The following is a 23,988-nucleotide window of genomic DNA, read 5'->3' as shown; positions in this document are numbered from 1 at the left end:
ATACCGCATTCGGCGGTAGGAGAGAGGGGTGCGTCGTCGAGGAAAAAGCGAGTTGCAGGCGTCTCGTATGGCCGTAAAGGGTTAAGATAGAACCGGATGTAAGCGGTGCAAAAGTAATGCTGGGGGAAAAAACACTGCTGTGTCGTCTTCGTAACGAACGAAATAGGCGGTCTGTGTCTTGATTTGCTTCCTCGCTTTGGTGTCGCAGGCGGCGGAAGAGTAGGGATGAAGGGGGAGCGTGTAAGAGGATTGAGCGTGAGCAGCCAAGGTGGGGTTGAGTGAGGGCGGCGGGAGGTGTCGGGGATATAAGTAGCCTGTATTGGTTTAGGACAGAGGTGCGTCGGTTGTGTTAGGTTGTTAATGAAGCAGAAGAATCGGCAGAGGGGATACGATTCTTGTAGATTGCACGCGTTGTGACGCCGATGTCGCCGAGCAAGGGATGGAGTCGAGAGTCGAGGGTCGAGTCGGAGGAAGATGAGGAGGAGGTCATGAGGAAGAAGAAGAAGAAGGAGGAGGAGGAGGAGGAGGAGGAGGAGGAGGAGGAAAATAAGGGAGAGAAAGAGTTCAGAGGCGGTCGGAGAGGATCGGTGAGACCACGATGAGTGTGTTGGACGTGGAAGCAGCAGGGGAGGGAAAAAAAGCGGCGGGGAGGGAGGGAAGGCGCGGCAAAGGCAAGGAGGGGGCAGACCGTCTTGGTTTTGTATTTCGTCGCAGGCAGGAAGGAAGGAACCTTGGGGAAGTAAGGTACGAGGAGGAGAAGGAGGAGGAGGCGGAGGAGCCAGACCAAGTGAGAATAATAAGTGGAAGACACCAGCTGCAAGACCAAACCAGAACAGACCAGACTGGTGGACGGTGGATGGTGGACTGTGACCTGCGGGCTACCTACCTGAAGGACTACGACGACGGCTGCGGTTACGGTTACGGGACTTGGACTACCTACATTTACCTCATCATGGACCAAGGCACAAGAGAACGAGACAATGGACGGGAGCGAGGAACCTAAGAAAGTGTCCGAATATCGCACCTCACAAGGGAAAGGAAAGGGACCGTAAATGGTACGGCAGGCTAAAGCCAAAAAGCCCACTTTCCTCCGAATCCCTCTACTTTTTTGTTGGTATTTTTTCCTCCCACTCTCCCTCATTATTTCAAGTTTACAGCTCACACCTCACACTTTTGAACCCCTCATCCAGCTCAGGCAGGACAAGATTGACACTGGACCGGGAAGACCGTACATGTGCAGAGTCAGGGTGCCCAGCCTCATCACCCTGCTTCTGCTTCTGCTTCTGCCTCCGCCTCTGCTGCCTCCCCTCTCTGGCCTGCCTCGACGTGAGCATGAGATGGGTGCAGGCCGGGACAAAGTGAGGAGGTAAAGCAAGGCAAGGTCTGGACCGGCTGGGTTGGCACTACTGAGAAAAGCTCCATGACCATGACCATGACCATGACCATGCCCATGTCCACGTTCAGGTCAAAGTCCATGTCGTTCCGTGAGGTGGGTAAAGCGGTACGGGTTGGGGTTAGGAAAAGGATTGGACTGGATTGGATCCAAGACAGCCAGACAGCCAGACAGCGAAGCAAAAGGAAAAGGCACTTGACAAAACACAGCACACCTGGCAAGCACCACAGCGCATCGCAGCAGCAGGAGCACAGCACAGCACAGCACGACATGGGCGGAGCAGGAAAAGAACAGGTCGGCCCAGGCCAGAGTGAGGCATGGCGCGGCACGGCACTGCGCTCAATGTGGAAGACGACGGACGGCCGGACAGGCATGTTGGGGGCGCCGGGGAGGGGAGGGAGTGAGAGGGTACGCAGTGTGTATTACACCGGGGCCAGCAAAACCACGAGCGAGTGCATGTGTGTGAGAGAGAGGGGGTGAACTGTGAAAAGGTAGGTCGCAGCGGGAGTGAGTGAGAGTGAGAGTGAAAGTGAGGGAGAGAGTCAGAGTCAGAGTCAGACATAGGTAGTCCAGCCCGCCTCACCAGTTGAAAACGAACGGGCGAGCGCCGAGTTTAGGTGAGTTACAGGGCCAATGAGCGATGAACATCCGTACCCGGGTCCAGTTTCCAAATGTTCGTACTCATTATTATTGCGGTGCAGTATTGTATGCAAATGCCATCATTCGCCCACTCATCAGCCGTCTTGCCCTTGGACCCGATACCCGATACCCGACTCAGACTCAGCCAGCTCCTTCGCAGCCCTGGCCCTGGCCCTGCACTGTACTCTGCAATGCTAGGGCAAGCCCAGCCGCCAGCCAGCCGCCAAAGCAGGCAGCCCGGTTTGCCAATCAGGCCAGCAACAGACCGGATCAGTACGAGGGACACCGGGCGCAAGGTACCTCAACCTCAACCTCAATCTCAACTGAAGCTGGGAATCTCGGTGTGGTTGGTTGGGTGCATGCGGAAGAGATGCGGCGGTTCTGATTGCGACACGGGTGCTGATGCTGATGCCGAGCAAGAAAGAGTTCTTCTATCTGCGGTGATGATGGCCTTCTTTCGTAGTTAATGGTCAAAGTGAGATAATACATATTACCAGGTGGCCTTGCCCGGCAAGGGTAGGCGGTGGGTGTGTTTGGGCAATCGTCGTCTGTTCGGATCCCACGGGTGTCAGTCGGCGGCAAGGCACCTTTCCAAAGAGGCACGAAGAGCGAGGTGTGATACGCCAGATGCGTGGCCGGGACGAGGTCACAAGCACCGAAATTGTGTGGTGGCGGCAACATCGAATCCATGTCCCCTGGCTGTCTTGTGAGCCATCGATATTGACACAAAGGCAAGGTACAAGTTTCTTGGGCAGTCAGCCAGGTGGATGTTGTATCGGGTGGACCATTCATTGATACACCTGGATGGCGGCGCTGGTGAGTGAAATGATTGATTTCCCGGTGCGTCGGAGCATCTCGAGAATCATGAACAGGACAGGATGGGATAGTCGTAAATCGCCCAGGCTGGACTCAGTAGCAAGGGCAAAAAAGGGCCGTGTATCAGAAAAAGCGGGCGTTGATGACAGCTCGAGACCATCATCACATCAGCATTCCAATCAGTCACTCAAATGAAATTCGCTTCCTATTCTCTTCTCTGAAAGCGTCAGGTGCGCCCTTCCGCCATCCGGCTTGCTTCAGTGTCATCAACCGCTTTGTTCATTTCAAGCTATTGCCCGCTGATCTGACCGGGGCTAACACGTCTCACTGGTCTTGGCCTCCGCCAGAGCTGTAGAGAACGGAGCATAAAAGTCGAATATGTGTATATGCGTGACTGATGACAGTCGACGTACGAATGAATACCCATTGCGTACTCCCCACCTGGCCAAGTGGTTGGGTCTCGTTAACTGCTGCGGACTCGACCATCAGGGCAACATGGCTGGACTGGACTGGACTGGGCTGCAGCGTTAAAGCGATGGTTTAAAAGGTTGATAACCCTGTATCTTCGCAGAGTGACAGAAACATGCGCCATTCGCACGCTCGATGTGCATGGATGTCGACTAATCCAACAAAAGTGCTGGTTTGGTGGCACCACAGACGCAAGCCAGCGTCGACCTAGGGAGGCTATTTGCTGGCTAACAAGTGTCGTCGACGTCTCTGTCGTCGTTGGTGGTTGATTCTCACAGGATGGTCTTCTCAGTCGAGTATGGCTTACGGTGCGGGAGCAAGCTCTGCGCCGTCGACGTTTGTGTGTCGGCGGCCTAGCGGCAGGCCGGGCAGAGAGTGAGAGACTAACAAAATCAAGACCACTAAGGCAGGCTTGTCAATGTCAGGTGTTACAAGTCAACTTTTTGACGAGCCAGTTGAACGAGGCTCGCGGTGCCAGTATGTTTTCGGTTTGTTATACATGAATAGAGCCTTAACACCTGTGCAGCTGGCCTCGGCTCAGTTCAGCCACAAATACGCACCATGTTACTTTGGTGCCGCTAGGAATACTCTATTCACTCAGTGATAACAAGCAAGGTACTCGTACTGTCGTCTCGAGACATCGGCCTCCCGCCTTCCGTTACCAGAAGGTCACTTCAAGCCTATGTAGGTACCTAGGCAATACAGAGTAAGGTAATTCCATTTCCGACCATTGTTGGCAAGCGGGTCCTGGGCCGGTAAGGTCACGGTACGACCACCCCCGCCCCCCGGACCCCCGGGACCATGGATGGACGCTTCAGACTTCCTCCCTCCGTTTGCTCGCAACCTTCGGCCGTCAAGGCCCAACTAAATGCTTAAATTAAGCCGTCCGTCCTGTCGCCAACCTCTTCGCCGTCCGTCGCCACTCCCCGTCACTTGCTTGTTCTCGGCCCAGCTCATGCGGCAGCTCTCGGACTAATCACTAACCATGGTGCGAATCCATCATTCCGAATCACTCGAGACGTCCACCAGCCAGCTAGGCAGCATGTCACCCTTGTGGTTGTTACTCACCATTCCCGGCCGTCGCGGATGAACCTGACCTGCTCATTTAGTACCACGTCTCCGCAGCGCAGCTTTACCCCTCTGCCGAGCACCCGCCGCCTTGATATTGAATCCCAGGGGAGGCCTGGCAAACCCCACGATGCAGCCGACACCCTGCTTTTTTCTCGCCGAACATCGCTCTCTGCCCAGAGCAAGTCCTGGCTAAGGAGTCGCGAGAAAATTTTCTTCCAGGCCACGGGATGTTGTCTCGCCAGGAGATGGCGCACAGCGAAAACCTCGTTCGTCTGCTACTACGCTGTCTCGGTGGCTGCATACACACTGGCCCGCTGCGGAATGCGCCCGCGGTTACGACCTAGAAGAAGGAAATGGGCCATGTCTTGCACCCAAGGGAAGACGGCGTATCGACAACTGGGCAGAAGAAAGGGAGGAGATGCAGCAACTTTCTCAAACACATACTGGCTCTCGGCATTTCAGCCTTTGGATCACGCACACAGAGCAAAAGACTGCTACCTGGCCGTGGCCAGCATTATCCCAGGCTCCAATACGCTAGGTGAGGCATGCCCACGGCCCGCCAACTGACCGCCGACTTGCCGGCCGGCATAGGTGATAGCGATAAGAGGGGAGGGGATGTAAGAGCAAGAGTGCGGTGGAGGGGCAATTGTCGGTGGCTTACACCCACCGTCCATCAGCGTCTTTCAATTATTGCCCCTCCGTCACACCCTTGCGTGTTAACTCACTCTTACCTTCCTCCCCTGCTCTCGTTTTCGGCGTTTCTCGTGCTCATGCGACCCGACGTTTCGTCACTCGCGGACGTTGGCGGTGCGGTGGCAGACATGAGTGGAATGGCCAGACCTACCTACCTACCTACCATAGTAGGTATCCGATTGCACTGCGGGGCTCTCGTGTTAATAAGTATCCGTAGGTACGCTGCCTTTGGAGCGTTTGCGCCGAGCTTTTCACACCCCCAACCACACTTTTACCACCAACCACTGGACTACCGTCATGACCGGAGACGCACCCGCCTCCGGCCATCCATGGATAATCAAGTACTGCGGTACTTCCCTCACCTGCACCAACGACGCACTTTGACCAGGCCTTGATCGCCACGGGCCCCATGCTCGCTTGATTGTGATTCTATTTCCTAGAAGGGCAATCTGGACGCAGCCATCTGCAATACGATACTGAGCTGTGGAAACCTCACCTTCAACAACCGCAGTTCACTTGTCGTCGCCAGCTCCAATCACCCTTTGTTTTCTCTGGAGAATACGTCCTGGCCGTATCTCAACCAGCTACATACGTCATCGCAAGTCCCGGTTCTTAATAACAGGGGCAGCATGAGAGAATAGCAAGGACCCCACGGCTTCAAGTTCGGGCAGCCCCGGCTATGCCCCTGCTCCGACACTCACGAGATGTGAGTGGAAAACACTTATCGATTGGCTGGCGCCCCTTTTGGTCACAGACTCCGTCTTTGATTCGCTTCAGTTGCAACAGAATCCCTGCGACGATCACCGAACCCTAGTTCGTGCTAAGATAAAGGCACCCCAGTCAAACTGGTTGCTACCATCCCCTCTTCGTCACTCATTCCCCTCTACAGAGTTGGCCGGCCTCGCACCACTTCAAATAACGCCAACGTACTTTCTCAGATTACGACTCCAAGCCACATTGTTTGATACTTCAGATGTTCGTCTCATAACATCCCTCCTGCAGGGTATCGGGATAGCAACATACGGATGATCCGCTTCACTATTACCTGGGTCATCGCTGCTTAAACGCGGAAAACATACAGCCCATTCTGTCCCAACCTGGCTTGCTTCCCTGGCATATTAAACGTGACAGCTGGTCGAGATGCACGTTCGTAGTACAGCCTTTATTTCAGCATTCATCTTCATATGTTTCGGCGACAGGCGAAAGATAAACCCTTGCGATTCTTGAACGGAGACCCGGCCCCTCCGCCGGCACCCTAGAGCACGTTAAACGCGCAGTCAGACCAAACGAACACACTAATATACAGCGGAAGTTTCTCTCAAATCCCGGCCGCCGAGTTATCTGGCTTGCCGACGTCTCCCGCCACTTTCAACCAAGCCATTCCACAACTCAGCTTTCTTGCCTCTGACTATCGGAGTTCTTGAGGTGTCCCGGAACAAGGGCCCGTCCTCATAGAGTCAAGCCCTCTGAATCCCAGCTGATTAGTACGAAGCGCCTGCATTGTGTGTTGGAAGTAAATGCTCGGTGCAAATCTCATGTTCTGCAGCAGACTCTTTCGTGGAAAGAAAATGCAGCGACTGGAGAACAAAACGAAGGACTTCGACTTTGCTTCAACCGACTATGCCATTCAGCGATAGCACTTGTGTTCTCGTAAGCGCCGGGCAGCAAACCAGACGGGCTCAGAGACGAATTAAACTTCATCCTTGAATCAAAGGTCTTGGCTCCTCGAGCCCTTACATACGTCGGCGATGAGCCCCCTCGATCCGCGCGCCTGCAGCAAGCTCACGCCAATAAACCGAAGGACATTGCCGTTGGCGACATCCTGCTTACATCTGGTTCGTTCAGGGCACGAGTGCAAAAGAGCGGCAGCATCGGAAGCTTGAGAGGTCTTGCCCGGGGATATATCCCACGCCGAGCGGGGCTAGACTTTCACTCGCACATTCCAGCTCCGAAGCGAAGCTCCGACGGGCTGACTCGCCGCCACGCCCGAATGCCCTTGGCGGACGGGACGGGCGTCCACCGTGCGGCGGGATAGACTCCGGGGAATGAGGTGATGCTGAGTTGGGTAGTCAGTCGGTCTCGGGTTGGGCGGGTCCCCCGCTTTCGCCCTCCCTCTCTATCAGTTCACTGCATCACCGTCTCACGCAACTGCAAGGATCCCCTCCTGCTCGAGCTGCAAGCACTCAAACCCCACCTTCCCCCGGGCGCATACGGCGGTCCGCGGAGTTTTGGGCATAATGCGGTGACGGATTTTACGACGAAGAATTCCATTTTCTTTGAGTGAATGTTCGAAAGACGTGGTATGACGGATGTTGTCAACGGAGCCTGCTGCTATGGCTCTACACATCTTGTCATAGCCTCTCAATACGTGAAATGCAGTAGGTTTACCAGCCTATGGCGATATTCCCGGGAGACTTTGGAGATTCTCTGACTGATTCCATCAGTCTCTGAAGATTCCAAATCTGGAAGGATTCTGGGATCCATATCCTGAAGTGATATCACAGTGATCGATATCGCTGACTCAGACGTCTGTATTCTTGATAACTTCTTCATACTACGTCAACCTCGACTGTTGCTCTTTTCCATGTGGATGAGTGGACACATCTCAAACCACGACGATGGTAAGGATAAGTGTAAGAGTGCGGTGGCTGAGGGTCATCATTTCAAACAGTCTTCCGTCTTTGGACGAGGATCTCATGAGACACTCAAGTATCTGGTCTCTAAATCTGATTTGCGTATGTTAGACTACCGCACTTCTATTCTGGGCAGACTGAGAGCCATTTGAGCTCTATGGAGGTAATCAAGTGGCTTCTCTTCTTTTGAAACCCCGCACATACTTTCGATTGTATACCAGTTGGCCAGGCTTGGTTAAACCATGGCGTGGTGAGCGGTGTAAACGGGTGAAAGTCCGTCATCTCTCCGATGTTCAGAACCGCTTCTGAAAGTTCATGATAAAGGTGTGGTACATTCATAAAGCCAGGGAACTGTGTGGCATCCAGCTTATGGAAATCTTTGAGGAGTATGGAGATGTTTATCCAGGAGGGATGTTTCAATGATAAGCCCAGCCAGTCGCGACTTCTTATATCAGAGATGTCAAGTTGATTACTCCTGTTAACTTCTTGTTGATCTTCAGACTTGAGAAAGGTTGACTCCATGGTTCTACGGTCTCTAGAAGTTGGACTTTTAGAAGAACAACGAAAGTTACGGAACCTGGCGTCGGACGATGTTGATGAAACGTCTGGCAGAGCCCAACATGCTTACAATAGAAACATGAAAGAACACCTGAGAGAGTGTCAAGTTTGACTTTGAGCGTCCCGAGACTCTCCCCGGCTCTATTCGAGGCATCGCTACTAAGAGCGTTGAATCTAATCTAGGCCGAGACAATGTCACAGCCTTGAGTGACTTGTTATCTCATCAAAGAAAGCATGTCCTTAACTCATCTCATATTGTATTCTCTGAGAGATCGATCCCCTTGTCGAGGATGACAAAACGCTCCCATTCGTTGAGTATTCTTCCCACATCTTCATTGGATGATGACAAGAGATGCCAACAATTTATTGCGCAAAAGCGTCAACAGCTAGGCCCCCCTTTTTGCCATTTGGTCTGAGCTTTCAGCCAGAATGGGACCCAATATGAGTTCTTCCTGTTTCTCAACTTTGCAGACTCTGCAACTTCGTCTGAACAGCCTGGTGGAACTGCCATCTGAAGTACAACTCTTGTCATTCACCTGACAAGTTGATTCATAAGAAAGGCATTAGACTGACTTGACCGTGAATGGCCGCATTGCAAAGCGCACTGAATCAAAGCCGTGTGCCTTAGGTCTACAAAAGACCACCCACCACACGAGTGAAGCTCTCAACTTGGCTAAATTGACTCGTCCATCTCTACGCCCTTTACTTGCGAGTCTTGATAGCCGCACGTCAGTTACAAACATATCTCTCTAAACACTCCTGCCCTCTCGCTTGTTTTGTTTTCAAAACTAGCGAGGAGTTTTCGCGTTTTGTTTTCCTTCCCACAACTTTCCTTTCCCCCCCATCCTCGCCAACTTTGCAGTTATCACTTCCTTCGCTACATTGGCTACAACTCGAGATCGTCGCCCAGATGGTCTCCCACAACGAGGCTTTGCTCTCGACACCGGTCTCTCAGGTCCCCAACCCGTATGATCCGGACAAAAACATCATGGACACTACCCTCTACGTCCTTGGCGAGCCTCTTTACGAGGAGAGCAACTGTCGTGACGACCGACAGTGGCAGGAGCAACGCAACTCCGAGAGGAACAGTTCACAGTCACGTTACGACTACGGCGTCGAGCCTGAGAGCTACGCCTCTCGTCCCATCAAAGCTGAGAGCCCTACCTCTGTTGCCGAGACTTACTCATCGAACCAAGCTGGCTATGATCAAGCTGAGGTAGGTCCAGTCCACGCCTGAGCGTCGCTCATGACGACCTGACAGACTTGGCTAACTCACGTATAGACCACTGAATCTACTTACGATCAAGCTTTGAACCACACTCTCTGGGACCATCCCTATCTTCGTGATCACTATTCCAACCAAAACCAGCATGCTTCCGCCGCTCAGGAGTCCTCTGCCGCGCAGGGTTATCAAGATCATCACCATCATCAGTATTATGACAGCCAGCACCGCCAAAGTCAGCTCCATGAAAGCCAGCATTATCAAGATCAGCATTACCCAATGCAGGAGCATGTGGATCAGTATCCCCAGAACCAGGAGTATCTGGTCCATCAGTACCCTGAGTATCATCGCGATTATGATCCTTCTCATGGCCAGTATCCGTACACTCCTCACCAGCGCGACTATCACCAGTACGGTGAACAAAACGAGAACCAGCAGTACGACCGCCAGGTATGTCAATCAAAATCAACACCGCTTCCGTAATCCTGATTTACGATATTAACAACCATCGCAGTTCATCAGTCAGGCGTACAGCCCCTACCCGGCGGTCCTTCATGGTCAGGCCACGGCTTATACCCAAGTCCACGCTGCAGTTCCTTCAGAGAACAGTGCTTCTCCTCGCACCCGGGAACTCGCTTCGGTATGTAATCTCAGAACTCCCTTATGTATCTTCAGGAATCAGAAACCCTGCTAACCTACGGACGACTCAGGTCCCGATGTCCAACACGCCCGACTTCAACTTTGTCGACAGCAGTATCCGGCCTGCCGCGGTCTCTTTGTCAGAGCCGCAGGCATATGTTTCCCCTTACGGCCATGTGTCTCCTCGTGGTAATTATCATCCACGCTGCCAGGCAGATGCACGAGATCGAGAGTCCCCTGGACCGGATGCCCCTGGCCCTGGTTCTGAGAGGTCCAGCCCGGTTGCGCCTCAGGTTTCCCCTTCGATCCCCGTTCCCGCCGTGCAACCGCAAGAACCCTCGTCGGAGAAAGACTTTCATAAGTCATGGAGACCTGCTCCCAAGAATACGACAAAGTGCGATGTCTGCAATGGTCGTGCGTTTGCCCAAACTGTACACCAGCGATGCACCAGGTGTACCGCTGTTATCTGCAGAACCTGCGTCGAGCAAGGCCACATAAGACGCTTCAAGTACCATACACAGATGGACGTCTTCGACTTTAACTGGGGCAGAATGCGTCCCTCTTGGCGTATGGTGAGGCGAAACAAAGCGAATGCTCGGAGCAACCAAGCTGACGCTGCGGACGACGCCGACCAGCCCACTACCAGCACCTCCTTCCTTCCTTCGGTAAATTCGCACATTCTCTTTTTCAAACTTAACTCCAACTAATTTTTCATCTTTACCAGTCCGACGTCGCAAATAATATTGCTCCTTCCACCCCTGCCAGGCAGGCCATACCCGCCAGCTGTTACTACGTCGACCTATCCGACGAGGAAGACGACCACGACGAACAAGAAGACATGGGACCTCCCAAGAACTCGCCTTCATCTGACGGAGCTTCCTCCGACGGCGCTTCTTCCGGCGACCGCGAGTACAAGCCTGCCACCAATGAAGGCTTCTTTTCCGAGCCAGGCCCCAGTCGCGAACAACCTTCCGAGTCTGCTCTTGGAGAATCAGAGACAAGTACCACACCGGGCTTCGTCAAGTCCCTTGGATCAGTAGGCCTTGCCAACTCACGACCCGTCCGCACGTCCTCGCTCAATACTTACGAAAGAATGCGCGCGCAGCCGTACCAGCGCTACATTGGGCAACCGGGCCCAGCTACGGGAGACGATGCCATGGCTCCCCATCGCCGTCGGGAGAAAGCACGCAAGGAGGTCAAAAACAGCCCCCGTAACAGACGTCGTTTATGACTCGAAGATGGTCACTTACACTCTCTCTCCTCAGAATAACTACACCGGCCCGCGCGTTAGCTTCGTCAAGGCCGACCACACGATGCCCTTGCTGGATCCTCACACTCGCCACGACTCCCTCGATTGTCAGAATCAGCGTTCCCGTTTTGCCAACGGCACTTCTCTCTATCAGAATCTGAATGGATCACCGTCGACCCAGCAATCAACCTTCGCCAGCAAACAAAATGCCAAGCTCAAGTTCGAGAAGGACAAGAAGATGATGCTCTTCTTCGATCTGAATGCATCTGACATCCACCGCAGAACCTTCATCCGAAACCAAAACACTGCGCAAGGTGGATTTGCCAAGGAGAAGAATTTGCTCACCGAGGTCACCAACTTCTGGTTCTCTCACAATTCTGCTCAAGCCTTCCGCGCCACGGACGAAGTTGAGGCATTTGCTCTTTTGCGTGCACACGTCAACATTGCTATCCGTCGGCTCAACATCGAGTCTCACGAGAAACTCGACCAGTGGCTTGATACTACCGAGAAGGATGTTCAGGAGAGAAGTGGCAGGTTCGTTCCTAACGCAATGAAGCCTCAGGTGAGTCTCCTGCATTTTATAAGGAAGAATAACCAAATTAACACGCTACAGGACCCCAAGACGAACGTTCTGCACGAGGACTTGAACTGCTGCGTGACCCCAGAGTACATCTTGGCCGCAAACGCCCTTCTTTCCATGCGCTTCTCCTGAACATCGACATTTCCTATTTCAACTTTTCGCCGCCAGTCATTCTTGTCACCAACATCAACGTTCCCTCTGCTTTATTGCTTTTCATAGCTTCGGTTTTGCTATTTGGGCTAGGAAGTAACGGGTTGGCTTGTACTCGAGGCCCAGTGGCCTCCATTTTCATTTTTCATTGAGTTCGTTTTGGGCGTTTGGAAAGGAAGGAGGTTTGGAACCGGTTTGGGTCGAACGTGGCATGAGATACCCATCCTTTCTCTTCTGTTCTGTATCATAGGCTAGGAATCAGAGCTTCCGGAATCGATAGGCTTTATACTTCGACATTGTGCAATTTTGAGGTGCCTTCCAGATAGCGACACATTGTGCTCGTTTGTTCATGCTGTTGTTCCATCACATTCCAAGACGACCAAAAAAGTCCTTTGCATTGAATGACAAAGAAATCGTGGAAGAAGCTGAAACAATGATATGCTGAAGTCATGACGATTTCGCAGCTGATTCAGTTCGATGCCGCCTGGGTCGGAGCTCTCAGAGGATGTTCTTGAACGGGCACCTTCCTCCTCGGCGAAAACCGATACCGAAAATTTCCTCTCCTCGTTTACGTCGCCTATTTCGACGTCCTCAAATGCAGAGTTTTTCGGCCCATCTCAAGTAAGGAGAGGTTTTTGATGTCACGAAGGGAAGGAGCCAGTCAACCCACGTCCGCCTGCTCACCCTCAGGTATTCACCACTCTCATTCGCTTCACTCTTCATCAGTCAGATCTGTGGACACGGCAGTATTTTACAACGGCCCTGCCAGCGGATCTCGAATGCTTTCCGTCCAAATTTCCGTGTTGCAGATCGGACGTTGACCAGTTCGCATACATGCACGATGCCGACAGAGATATTCAAGATGCCTGGCTTGGAGAAGCGGGCGTTGGAGGAGCACCTGAAGGCCATGTTCCCTAGACATCACTTCATCAGAGTCAGGCATGTACGTTTTCTCCAGCCCGCCCTTCCCAGTGATTAGAGCTGACTCCGTGACGCAGTCTGCAGGGAACGGCACGTAGAGCAGCCGCCTTCCTCGGAAACTGACTCAGGACGAGAGAAACGGAATCGAGTTCCTTCGAACCACGAACACGACTACGGACGAGAGCGATTGGAGTCAGATGGAGAGGGGCGACGAAGAGCAGCGAGACTCGCAGGAGAACATAACCAACGTGAAGGGAACTACCACAGACGAGAAGCAGGGAGACGTCGCACACGCCGGCGAAGATGAGCAGGATGAGGGAGAGAAGGCTGAAGATGAGAAGATGAGAAATGCATATCTGAGTGGTCTATCGAACTAACAATACATTACTTTCGTCGCAACATGATCATGAGGTGGCTCGCGCCGATGGTCTAAATAACTAGTATCCGAATCCGCTCTCCCACCAATGCTCTCCCTTGTGCCAGCGCCCAATCGCCTCCATGTCGGGCTTCCACCACGACGTCTCCCCGCGACCGTAACCCAGAGCTCGCACAACAGACACAGGGACGGGCTCGACGAGCCAGAGGCCGGTCTCGGCGAAGTCGTCCGCCAGCGGCTTGACCGTGATCTGCAGCCACACGAACACGAAGAGCAGGTTTCCAAGCCTTCGAACGATGCGGGGCAGCTTCGCGATCTGGGGCTTGAAGGTCGTGCAGAAGCCCTGCTGGAGGAGCACGCCGACGCCGGAAGCCCAGAAGAAGGAGCAGGGCTTCAGCCAGTTCGTCTCGGGGATCGCCGTCACGCTGCCGGCGCCGTGGAGGAGACCGGAGAGCCAGAAGGCGATGGCCATGATAATTAGCTTGGTGGATCGTGTGCCCTTCTTCAGGTAGCCGTGCTCGACGAGCCAGTTGCCGGGGGCGGAGAAGGAGTGGCGGAAGGTCTGGTGCCACCAAGCGCCCCAGAAGCCGGCCAATCCTCTATCGAAAACTTGCGAAAAGGAGCCGAAGACGGAGGAGTACTGCCACAACTCGCCGCGCATGGGGAAGAATTTGCTGAGGACGTAGTATTGGAACAGGTCGTGTACGGAGAACACCATGACTATGGAGGCGTATAGTGTGCAGATAATTCCGGAGTGTCGGTAGAGGGACAGAAGCCAAGGCGGGGTGCCAGCGAGATGAGGAGGCAGGGGGAACGGAGCGCTGCCAAAGATGAAATAGGGGTCCTCGGTGCTCTTGACTTTGAAGATGTCGAGGATGATGTACGCCATCGAGATGGGGATGATCTTGCGTCGCATGAAATCGCGTTCGTTCTTGTAGGTTTGGCAGCCCACGAATGTCTCCAGCGGGATCGTGTCCATCTTGACGAGTTCCTCGGTGTGCGGGTGCTCAGGGGGAGCAGGGCTGGGGACGGACGAGACGGCCCAGGACCAGCCTACTGTCATTAGCAATGAGCCGAGGAGACCAAGAGATAACTCAAAAACTTACCGACTCCTCTGAAGTTGGTGTAGAGGTCAACCACCCAACCCAGACGCTCCATGAAGGTGCCGTTGTCGGGATAAGACTGCCAGTAGTACTCGTACTCGTCCACGTTGGCCTCAGGGGCAGTGACCTTGTTGCGTCGCTTCTTGCTGCCGGCACGTTTACGGAGTCCACTCTGCGAGCTCGATCGCGAAACGGGGGAGTTGGACCGACTGGACTTCCTCGAGGGCTTGGGCGACGATGTGTTTGTCTTCTTCCTCCGTGCGACCCTTTCGAAATCGAACTGCGGGGCCGTGAAGACCAAGTTGGTGACGTTGGACAAGATTCCCCAAAACGCCGACAAGCCGCTGGAGTATCCCATTGACATGTTGGTGCTGGAAGTCTCGCGCATAATCTTGATGTTGAAGGCGACGATGAAGGCGAGCACGACCCATCTCGCGGCGTAGACCCATGGTCGTTTCCGGTGCGGAATGCTCATGTACAGGATGGGAAGGATGAAAGTGCCAAAGATGCCATACGGTAGCACGAAAGGCTTTGCCACACCGGCGGCGACGCGGGCCTTGAAGATGGCGCGGTAGCTGTCACGCACGACCGCGGCGAGGAGCGGTGTGCTGGCGTTGACGAGGTCCGCGGCCGGTTTGGAGAAGTTGGCGACGAGTATTGGCGCAGTCATGTTGGGCACGCCCAACGTTGTGACGATTTCAGCCGCCATGGTAGATCTGGAGTTGTTTCTGTACAACCGTAGAAGGTTTCGAAGTATTCCAGAGTAAGCCGGATGACTGTGGCTGATCCGGGGAGCAAGAGAGAGATTGATGACAGCGGGAGAAGGGTAGTATAAATAAAACCATTGTCAGCCGCACCAAGCGACCAGTCTGACTCGGATATAGCACAAGATAAACGAGACGCCGCCGGTTCGCCCCGAGTACGGGAAGCTAGAAGAGGCAACAGGGCTCGGAAACCAGGGTTCTCCGGCAAACGGGCTTTCAGAAAGCCAAGTCCTACAAGCGTCGTGAGATTCAATGCTTTAGCTTCCCGACGTCTTACGGCATCCCGTCCAGCCAACGCACTATTCCAGCACCCCGCAGTCCTTATCAGGAGCTTGGGCGACCCCGGTTGGGAGAGAAGAAGTGGTATGGGATGGGGAATAGAGAAACCGAACCCGATTACGATTGGCAGACAGGACGGGAGGTGTCAAAAGCCCGGTCCGAGAGCAGTGAGAAGGGGGATGAAGATTTTAAGGCCTCGGAACAGGACGATTGATCTGGGCTCTGGTTATGCGAGATGTGGCGTGTGCGAGAGTATGAGTACGTGAATGAGTAGGATTGTATGGGTGTGAGTGTGTGTGGTGGTAAGAGCGTAGAGCGCGCGCGCGCGCGAGAGAGAAAAAGATTTAGGATGGTCAGTCTACAGAGTTGGTGTGTGAACGTGTGTCAACCCTCCCGAAGAAAATCTCAAGTCGAAGATCCGTTTCGCCGCTTTAGAAACAAAACGCTTCCCTCAAATAGGTAGCAGGATGAACAGAGATGGGATGACATTGCTATGCGAGCAGGGGTGAGGGGAAGAAAGAAGAGAAGGAAATAAGAAAGATGCGGTAGAAAATAACAAGGGACGAAAAGATGAAAGACTGGCCCTTGTCTGGTCCTCCACTATTCGCATCACAATTTGTGTTTTGATCGAGTCGAGTCGCCGCATCTTTTTCATCTGACGTCAATGGAAGTGGTCTAAGTCTCCGGTCGATCCAAGTCCCGGAGTCCACTTTAATCGCGGCGGGGTGGGTGGGTGGTGCGGTGTGCGGCATGCGGCATGCGACTCGCCCCACGTCAGTTAGGCGGCCCGCCACCACCCCAACGGCCTGCCTCGGGTGATGGGTTGGCCCTTGAAAAACACTGTGAATCTTACAAGTCTTGCGCGAAGGAGCACCGGCCAGGCGAGGTGGCTCCCTGTCGGATCCGAAGACGACGAATCATGGGTATTGGTGGGGGCGTAGCTGCTTCGCTGTGGTGGGCTGATTCGCTGGCAATCAATCGCCTACGACGGAATCCCGTCCCGCGGGCGGCATTTCCTCCATTACCTCAGCAAGCAATCTGGACCTGACTACCTTGCCTTACCTGAATACTTACTTCCTTCGTCCCAACACACTCGCTTGGAGTGCGTACACGAGTACGGGAAGCATGGGGCACTGCCACAGCTTGATGGACCAGTCGCAGCAGTGCTTCACTTGGATGACTACGATACCTGGTGCAGTTCTCAATGATAAGGACCAAAAAGTAATGCCTTTTCGTGTTTTTCGCATTACGCGGTACATCCTCGACCGCCCGGACTCGTCGCAAGACCCGAGATCGAAAGTGGCAATCCGATGGAAGAAATGCCCACGACGACGATGGCGACAACAATGGCGAGTAAGAACGCAAACGACGAGCGGAAGCGAAAACAAAGTGAGGCTCATCGGAGCTGGCGGTGTCAAACCTGTACGCCTCAACCTTGGATCGGAAAGCTTGGGAAGCCTGCAAAGTCAGCAAATCAAGGAGGGGGGCAATCGATCTTGCATCTCAATTCTCCGATCCCTTTACGCTGTACAGATCCTGCGCCCCAGAATCTAGGTTGCTACCCAACCATGTGCCCTTTAATCCAACATACTATTGACATGATGCAGAACCAAACGCTCCCCGCGACTTCAACTCATTCTTCGCACACCCTCCGTTAGATGTTTTACCTTCGGATAACCTGTTTTTGTCTTCTCTTCGGACTGACACCTTGTTTATCGGGGTAAACCACTCACCGCCGCCGACGCCTGCTCCATGGTCCTCCCCCGTCGCCACAGGCTCACCCAAACCGCCTTGAGCCACCGTTCCACCCACGTCACCTTTTGAGAGGCCCCGGCTTGCACGGGAACACCTACACCCACTTCCGGGGTTTCTGTTGGGTGTGATGCCGTCTTGGTCACCATCGGCGCCGTATGAATCGACCGCGCGGCCGGACTTGGTTCGGATGCCATGCGTTCCTCCTCGTCGGCCGAGTGAATTGCGCCGCGAAGCTTCCGCGGCTTCGAGAATTCCTTCTGCAATCGAGAGAACCGGAAGCTTCCATGACTGTTCGGACTTTTGCCACCACCGCCTCTGCTCCGCCTCCCGCCCACCGGCTTCACGATGGCAAGGGTGACGACGGTCATGACTACGCTCGCGACGGCCCAGGTGCCGAACGCCGCCACCGAGAAGCTGTAGACCGGTACGGGCGCCTCGGGAGGCCCACCGCCGGCCGTACCAGCGCCAGAGTCCTCGTTTTCGTTCGAAAGATCTTGAAACTTTACAATGTCCGTACTCAGGACGGTCTACTCGCGCACGTGTTTGGCCACGGCATCCGATCAGCACATGCCTTCTTTGTCGTCTCGGCTTGTCCATTCCAACACCTTGCACTCGGGGTCTTCTTACTTACCGATACCACAGTAACCGGTAGCAGGATCAATGCGATAAAGGACAGCTGCTTCATCGCAGACGAGTCATCAGCCGTCAGCTCTGCGATGGACCTCATCTGCTGGTTCGCATGGTGCGTCTGCATTCGTTGAATCTTGACGGCGATGAGTTACTTGGCGTACCCTTACAGAGGACCCCCTTTGCAACTCACGTATTCTTCTCGGTGTTCAGCGAGCTGATCGAGAGCCTGCGCCCTCTCGGCTAGATCTGCCATCTCCTCTATCACGGACGACAAGCTGACCCCGAAGTCTTTGATGTGTATTCGCATTCTCTCTGCGTGGCGGAGATCCAATGTTTCCAGGCTCCCGGATACTTGCTCTACAATGAACTTTTGAAGACGGCGGAGGACTCGAAGGTTGTTGTCGATTGCCATGGCGCTCTTATGACGCTGCTCCATCAGGTGCGCCATGTCACGTAGGCCCTGCTCGGGGATCGTCTCTGGAGGCTCGTCGTCATCTTCATCGAAGGGATGCAAGTAATCTTTCGTCTGCGAATCAGTTTCTCAGCGTGTCAACCCTATTCAGATATCCGAGTTATACAGACCAGGTCATAGAGTCGTGTCTCGAGATCCTGAAGATGCAGCGAATCCTCTCCGATAGACCACTCAGCGACGGCAACAAGACTGTCCAAGCTGACCCGAAATCGCCCGGGAACATCCAAATCAGGTACTTCTTCCAGCATTCCTGCAGCGTTCTCTTTCAAAGTGTCCCAAAGCAGATTGCGCTTTCCCCCGCCTTTCACTGGGTGGTAGCTCTTCGGGCTGGCGATCAACCACACTGCCGTGCCCTCCACGATGTCAAAGTGCAGATATAAGGCCGCCGAGTGCGTCTCCCACCGCGACGTTCTGTCAGGGTCCGCCCCCTTCGGTAACATGTAAAGGGGATACTGTCTGGTGCTGAGGAGTGTAAGGCAGAGCTGTACATGTTTGCCGCTGCGGCCTAGGCTCGCGATACTCCTGTCGTCCTGTGATAGAAGGTTTGTCGCGCCTCGGAATCCCGAGAAGTGCGTGCTACTCGCGAAGCCCCATGACTCGCCGCCGCTCGCGAGGAAGCTCAGAAAGTAGGAGGGTATCTGGTGATAGGTCAGGAGTTCCAGCAGGACCTCCTCGCCGAAAGGTAGCAGCAACGACGTCGGGGCAAGGCGTTCCAACAACCTGCTTTCTCGTGAGCCATTGACACCGACGCGCTCTCTTGCCGTGTGGCGTACACTATTCGGAGCGCGGGATCTCTCACGAGTGCCCGCGATCCCTTCCCGGCATCTGGCCGAGTCGGTAATGATAGCTTCCTTCTCAGCCCCGCTATATTGCGAATCGTGTGTAGCGTTGTCCCCTTCGAACCCTCCTGCACCGGGGAAGCATCACCGTCTTTGAAGTCTATGATGATCAGCGGCGCCTCAACGCCCAAAAACTGCGTGTCAAATATCTTGTCCTTGTTCGCCTCGTAGTGCTCTCGACGTGCCCGGATGGCTATCCGTCGCTCGTCTTCGTGGAGCAGTGACGCCGGGTATGTTTCCGCGACGGCGAGCTTTCCTCGGAACAGTTCTTCGTTGTGCATGTTGATGTGATTAGAGCAGAGGGTCAGGCAGTAAGTACGAAGAGGCTTGAAATGCTGAGGGGATGGTCATTGACGCGAGTAAATGGCGAAGCCAAGGTCGGTTCAGTGGAATTAGGTGAGATGGCACAAACAACAACCCGCTCGCTCGCTCGTCTTAGGGTAGGTATGCTCTCTGGATTTGCCGACGACTTGGAAGTCTTTGATCAGCTTGTGCTGCATGTCACGAGCGGCAGCCGCCCGGGAAGCGACGTCTTCGGTAACGTCTCGCCAGAATGTAATGCGCAGGTCTGGTCATCGGTGCGATAATGTACCTGCAAGTATGGAGTGACACGCGCCGGGCCATGGCACGAATCACGTATCAGGGGAGAGGAGATGGGGGACACGAATGAGGAAAACGTTCCTTGGCGACGTCTTTTCTCTCTGCCTGTGCTACTTGATAATCTTCGTGACCCGTGCCGTCTTCTTCCAGTTGAGTTTGCTCAGTTCCACGTCAATCCACCCCAGGACTTGGGCGAGTTTTGCTTGTTTCTTCATGATAACCTTCCTCGTAGCATCGAGACCCAACCTGTTTGCAGTTAGTTCGGTGAGTCCGTACCGCAACATGGCCTTGTCAGTAGCACCTACCAGGTGACATGAGTCTTCTCCAGCGCGCAGCTGTAGCCCGGATGTCTCTCCTTTCTCGCTCTGCTGGTGAGAAGCATGAAGGCCGCTTCGATGACTTTACTGATCGTTTCTGGGAGTTTGTGAGCTGGGGCAGTACCAAACACGCGGTGCACGAGAACGTACGCGTTAGCAAGCTCTCCGTAGGCCGCTTGCCCACGGGGAGACAACGCCAGTAGGCCATCATCTTGTCTGCTGTCTCCATGAAGGCCTTGTGAAGATTGGTGATGACCGTGTTGAGGGCGTTGTGCTTGGTGTCGTAGAACATCAAATGAGACTGGATCTTGAAGGCGTCTGCGAAGGTTAGCTGGTAAAGCGTGGACAAGAGTCGATAAACCCACTTATAATTCTCCTCTGGAAGTTTTGTCCCGGCTTGTGTCCGAAATCAACCGTGAGGGCGTCGGCCACAGCTGTTTTGTCTCATTAGCTCGTTGCCTGCTTGAGAGACATTTTATTCTTACACATTCTCTTGACGTTCTCGCGGTCCTTGACAATGTCGAGTGTTTGGCAGTCGATCTTCAAACCGCAATACGGAAAATGTGCGGATTCCGAAACTCGAGAAATCTTCATGCCCCTAAGCTCCAAGTCGAAGTTTACCAGCGTCTTGGCTGGGTTTACAGTGACACCATACTCTGGGACTCCGCCGTGCATGACTTGTACAAACTTGCGAGCCTTTTTCTGGTTTGTTGAGATGAACAGGAAGTCGTCAATCAGTCTTAGAAGTAGGCTGTCTTCTCCAACCAGGAAGGGTAGGCGCTGTTCCTCGAGGTCGGCGTAAAAGTAATTGCAAAGGGACGAAGACAGGACGGATCCCTGAGGTATGCCGTTTTTCTGTCTGTAGTATTTCTTGCCAACCTTGACGAGATTCTGCTGTATGTGAGATGCCATCAATGCCAGCAGATTCTGCTTGTCGTACTCCTTGCGTGACAGGTTGCCAACGAAGACGGCGTTCTTCCTCTTCAGACCGAGGCGGTCTTCGACGACTTGTGCGAAGCTAGCCGGGTCATTTAACGTAGCGGCAAGCGAATGCCATCGTCTTGGTAACTTGGTGTCTGGCCGCTTCTGATTTCGAGAGTCCACCAAGCTGGCCTTGACTTCCATGTGCTTCCTGAGTACATATCGCTCATTTCTTGGAATGCCTCCCATCAATCGAACGACGGCGTTTTGAGGAATTGTGTCGAAGGCAGATTGCACATCCACTTTCGCGAAGAAAAATTCTTGTGGTTCCTCTCCGAAGCTCGCCTTGAAAGCATTCAGTCGCGGGTAAACATCTCCCACGCAGAGCATGGACGAGCCCAGCTTCGTGGGGTTAAGTTCCTAATGCCAATCAATCAGTCAATGGAAAATTTTTGCAACGAAGAGCCGTCGTACCGCTTCCAGTTTAAGCACGGAGTGGACAGGACCAAGGATGGAGTTGATACTCGGCCCAAGAAGGGCACCCTTCCCATTGACAGTCGCCCTCCTTCGCAAGTTCATGATGGGTCGTATGGACTTGCCCTTTGGGAGCAGCCGAATGCGACTGAACCCCAGCTGCCTGGACCCAAGAATTCGTTCTGCTTCGTTCAATTTAACCTCCTCGAACATTTTACTCCTGAGGTTGGCCATAGCAGGCTCTGCAACGTAGCGCCAGATGTCGTGTCGAAAGAAGAAGAGCCGATAGCGGTCGGAGCTTGATTCGGTGATGTAGAAATTGCTGCGCAAAAGGGGTATCAAAACCGAATCGAAAACATAATACAAAAACTCATGCAAAATCTCAAGGCGCTTTTTCATGTCCCCTTGACTTGTCTTCAAGCCCTTCAACTTGGGCGGCGCGAGCCATTCCATGTTTGTGACCTAGTGGAACAGGTTAACCAGTTGTTCTCGAATCCAGTGTAGCCATGTTCACCTTTAAGCCTTCCATCACCTCTTCAAGCGACATGCTCTCAAACCTTCGTAATTTGATAAAATGATCAACCTTTTTGAAGATAGCGTTCCGATTGTGGGTCTGAGTATCACCAACACCCCAAAACTCATTCGGAATGATCTTCGCCAGCACAGCCCGGCAAAACGCGGACACGTGAGCGGTTGGCGTTGCCAGATCAGTGATGGTATCAAACTCAATTACCGGCGTGGGTGGTACCTGTTGCCGCTGCGTGTTGCCGATCTCGGTGGTCATCTTGCTTCGACCCGTGGACGTTGTTCGCTGAGTGCTAGAGCCTAGACTCTGAGAACTCACGAACTTTTGAGATTGACTAGGAAGTTTTTTCTCCAGCGGATGTTGAGCCTTGCTGTCAATTGCGGAAGGACAGTAATGACGCAGCAGCTCAGCATATGAGCATCGACTGTGAAAGAGTTGCATTTGTTGGACCAGTCGTTTCACATCTCCACGTAATCTTTTTGGTGTTTTGATTTGTCTGTCTTTGGCAACCTTTGCGATCTCTTCCTCGCGGAGTGTGTAGTCAGGAAGCTTTTGCGCCGTCTTGAGATGATCGACCTTTGAGGTGAACACGTTGTGCAGATCAAACTGTCGAGGAAAGATGTACATCATGACCTTCAGAGTGTTCTTGTCATTGTTCAGCTCCATATGGAGCCTTCTCTCTGCAGCAGCCTCCTCGTTGCAAGAAAGCAACGGGCAACGACTTAGAACATCTGCTCGTATGTCAGCGATACTGCGACAACAGTGTGGCAGAAAAATCTCACGTATATGTCGAAGACCATAGTGAACGGTGCCTCTGCCAGTAAGAGCTGCTCGAGCGTATAACATGCGATTTCTCATGAACGATATTTCAGAGGGGGACCTCTCATAGCCGAGACATGAATCCTTCTTGGGCCCTTCCTTTCCTTGCCGCTCAAACATGGGCGTACCGCTGAGCTGGTAAAGATTTCCAGCACCCGCCTGTACCGGCTTGAAGATGGCAGTGTCACTGAGCAGATCTATCATGATCTGCTCTCCTGACTTGCCTAAAAGCATGAGAAGCTGAGGCCACGGCGAATCTGTCAGTGTTTCGACAAACTGGTTCGTATGGACGGGGTGAGGCCTTGCGTTTTGGCCACGTCTGAAGCCATCACAAAGGAGATGCTTGGGCCAAGCGCCGAGCTGAACCCTGGAGAAAAGTTGCCACACGACGAAATCTACGAGCTGTGGGGAAGACTCAGTCAATGTTGAAGATGTCAGATCCGGGGCTACTGACCTCTCTTTGCATGTCGTTTGCCTCGTTTAGCCCTCCCGAAAGTGAAAGGATTGACTCATCGCCCTTTTGTGAGGACTTCCACAGCTCCCATCGAGAGTCAGGTTTAGCACCAGGCTGATGCTGCGTACAGACTATTATCGTATCCAGCAATTTGGACAAATCGTCTTCGACGGGAAGTGTTGCCTGTGTCAAGCTCGCTACCGACTTTCCAATGGACGCAATCTTCCTGCGGCGAAGCCTCGAGGAAGCCGGGAGCTTGGCAAGCAGATAGTCGCGAAGAGTCCACACATTGTCGTCACCGTAATACTGCAGAAGGACAGAATGCTTGACAGGAGTCTTGATGGGCTCGACCTTGACTCTCTTGGACAGAGCAGGCTTCTGTGGCGGTTGCTGTGCTTTTCTCTTAGGCGCCATCGTGGTGGCTGAAGCTCATGGAAAAATGAACATCGGATTGTAAGTGTGGTGCGGTTCACCCCTGGCGTTTCCCATGGATGACGCGGGATCAAGGTGACACCCCGATTTAACAGCGTACGGGTTGCGCAGTCGGAATCCAAGGTTGGGCGCTAAAACATGTCATTGCATGTATGTTTGAAATAAAACCGACAAGAATAGCAGTCGAGTGAAGCG

The 23,988-nt window shown here is 53.5% G+C and overlaps 6 protein-coding genes across 6 annotated transcripts; 3 read left to right on the top strand and 3 right to left on the bottom strand.

Annotated features, from left to right (window-relative positions):
• Positions 1 to 422: 422 nt before the first annotated feature.
• Positions 423 to 1,003, top strand: CkaCkLH20_03235 (uncharacterized protein; the record flags this gene model as incomplete). The annotated part of the gene is made up of 3 exons (XM_038885954.1): positions 423 to 587; positions 719 to 787; positions 842 to 1,003. 3 exons carry the CDS (start codon positions 423 to 425, stop codon positions 1,001 to 1,003), a joined length of 396 nt encoding a protein of 131 aa, XP_038748463.1.
• An 8,178-nt stretch (positions 1,004 to 9,181) lies between these two features.
• On the top strand, positions 9,182 to 12,093 carry CkaCkLH20_03234 (uncharacterized protein; the record flags this gene model as incomplete). The annotated part of the gene is made up of 7 exons (XM_038885953.1): positions 9,182 to 9,487; positions 9,554 to 9,943; positions 10,008 to 10,133; positions 10,204 to 10,797; positions 10,857 to 11,304; positions 11,351 to 11,943; positions 11,995 to 12,093. 7 exons carry the CDS (start codon positions 9,182 to 9,184, stop codon positions 12,091 to 12,093), a joined length of 2,556 nt encoding a protein of 851 aa, XP_038748462.1.
• Positions 12,094 to 12,973: 880 nt separating this feature from the next.
• CkaCkLH20_03233 (uncharacterized protein) lies at positions 12,974 to 13,409 on the top strand (the record flags this gene model as incomplete). Its single annotated transcript, XM_038885952.1, has 2 exons — positions 12,974 to 13,054; positions 13,167 to 13,409. The coding sequence occupies 2 exons, from the start codon at positions 12,974 to 12,976 to the stop codon at positions 13,407 to 13,409; spliced, it is 324 nt and encodes a 107-aa protein (XP_038748461.1).
• Positions 13,410 to 13,469: 60 nt separating this feature from the next.
• CkaCkLH20_03232 (uncharacterized protein) lies at positions 13,470 to 15,220 on the bottom strand (the record flags this gene model as incomplete). The annotated part of the gene is made up of 2 exons (XM_038885951.1): positions 13,470 to 14,461; positions 14,515 to 15,220. The coding sequence occupies 2 exons, from the start codon at positions 15,218 to 15,220 to the stop codon at positions 13,470 to 13,472; spliced, it is 1,698 nt and encodes a 565-aa protein (XP_038748460.1).
• Positions 15,221 to 17,266: 2,046 nt separating this feature from the next.
• On the bottom strand, positions 17,267 to 19,531 carry CkaCkLH20_03231 (uncharacterized protein; the record flags this gene model as incomplete). Its single annotated transcript, XM_038885950.1, has 5 exons — positions 17,267 to 17,836; positions 17,941 to 18,072; positions 18,130 to 18,465; positions 18,522 to 19,131; positions 19,185 to 19,531. 5 exons carry the CDS (start codon positions 19,529 to 19,531, stop codon positions 17,267 to 17,269), a joined length of 1,995 nt encoding a protein of 664 aa, XP_038748459.1.
• Positions 19,532 to 19,960: 429 nt separating this feature from the next.
• CkaCkLH20_03230 (putative telomerase reverse transcriptase) lies at positions 19,961 to 23,775 on the bottom strand (the record flags this gene model as incomplete). Its single annotated transcript, XM_038885949.1, has 11 exons — positions 19,961 to 20,096; positions 20,156 to 20,264; positions 20,318 to 20,485; positions 20,533 to 20,601; positions 20,653 to 21,508; positions 21,563 to 21,884; positions 21,933 to 22,024; positions 22,077 to 22,819; positions 22,871 to 23,309; positions 23,362 to 23,445; positions 23,494 to 23,775. 11 exons carry the CDS (start codon positions 23,773 to 23,775, stop codon positions 19,961 to 19,963), a joined length of 3,300 nt encoding a protein of 1,099 aa, XP_038748458.1.
• Positions 23,776 to 23,988: the final 213 nt, after the last annotated feature.

This window comes from Colletotrichum karsti (genome assembly GCF_011947395.1).
Source record: "Colletotrichum karsti strain CkLH20 chromosome Unknown Scaffold8, whole genome shotgun sequence".
Taxonomy (NCBI): domain Eukaryota; kingdom Fungi; phylum Ascomycota; class Sordariomycetes; order Glomerellales; family Glomerellaceae; genus Colletotrichum; species Colletotrichum karsti.
Note: the sequence above shows the minus strand (reverse complement) of the source record. Positions and strands in the feature narration are given on the sequence as shown.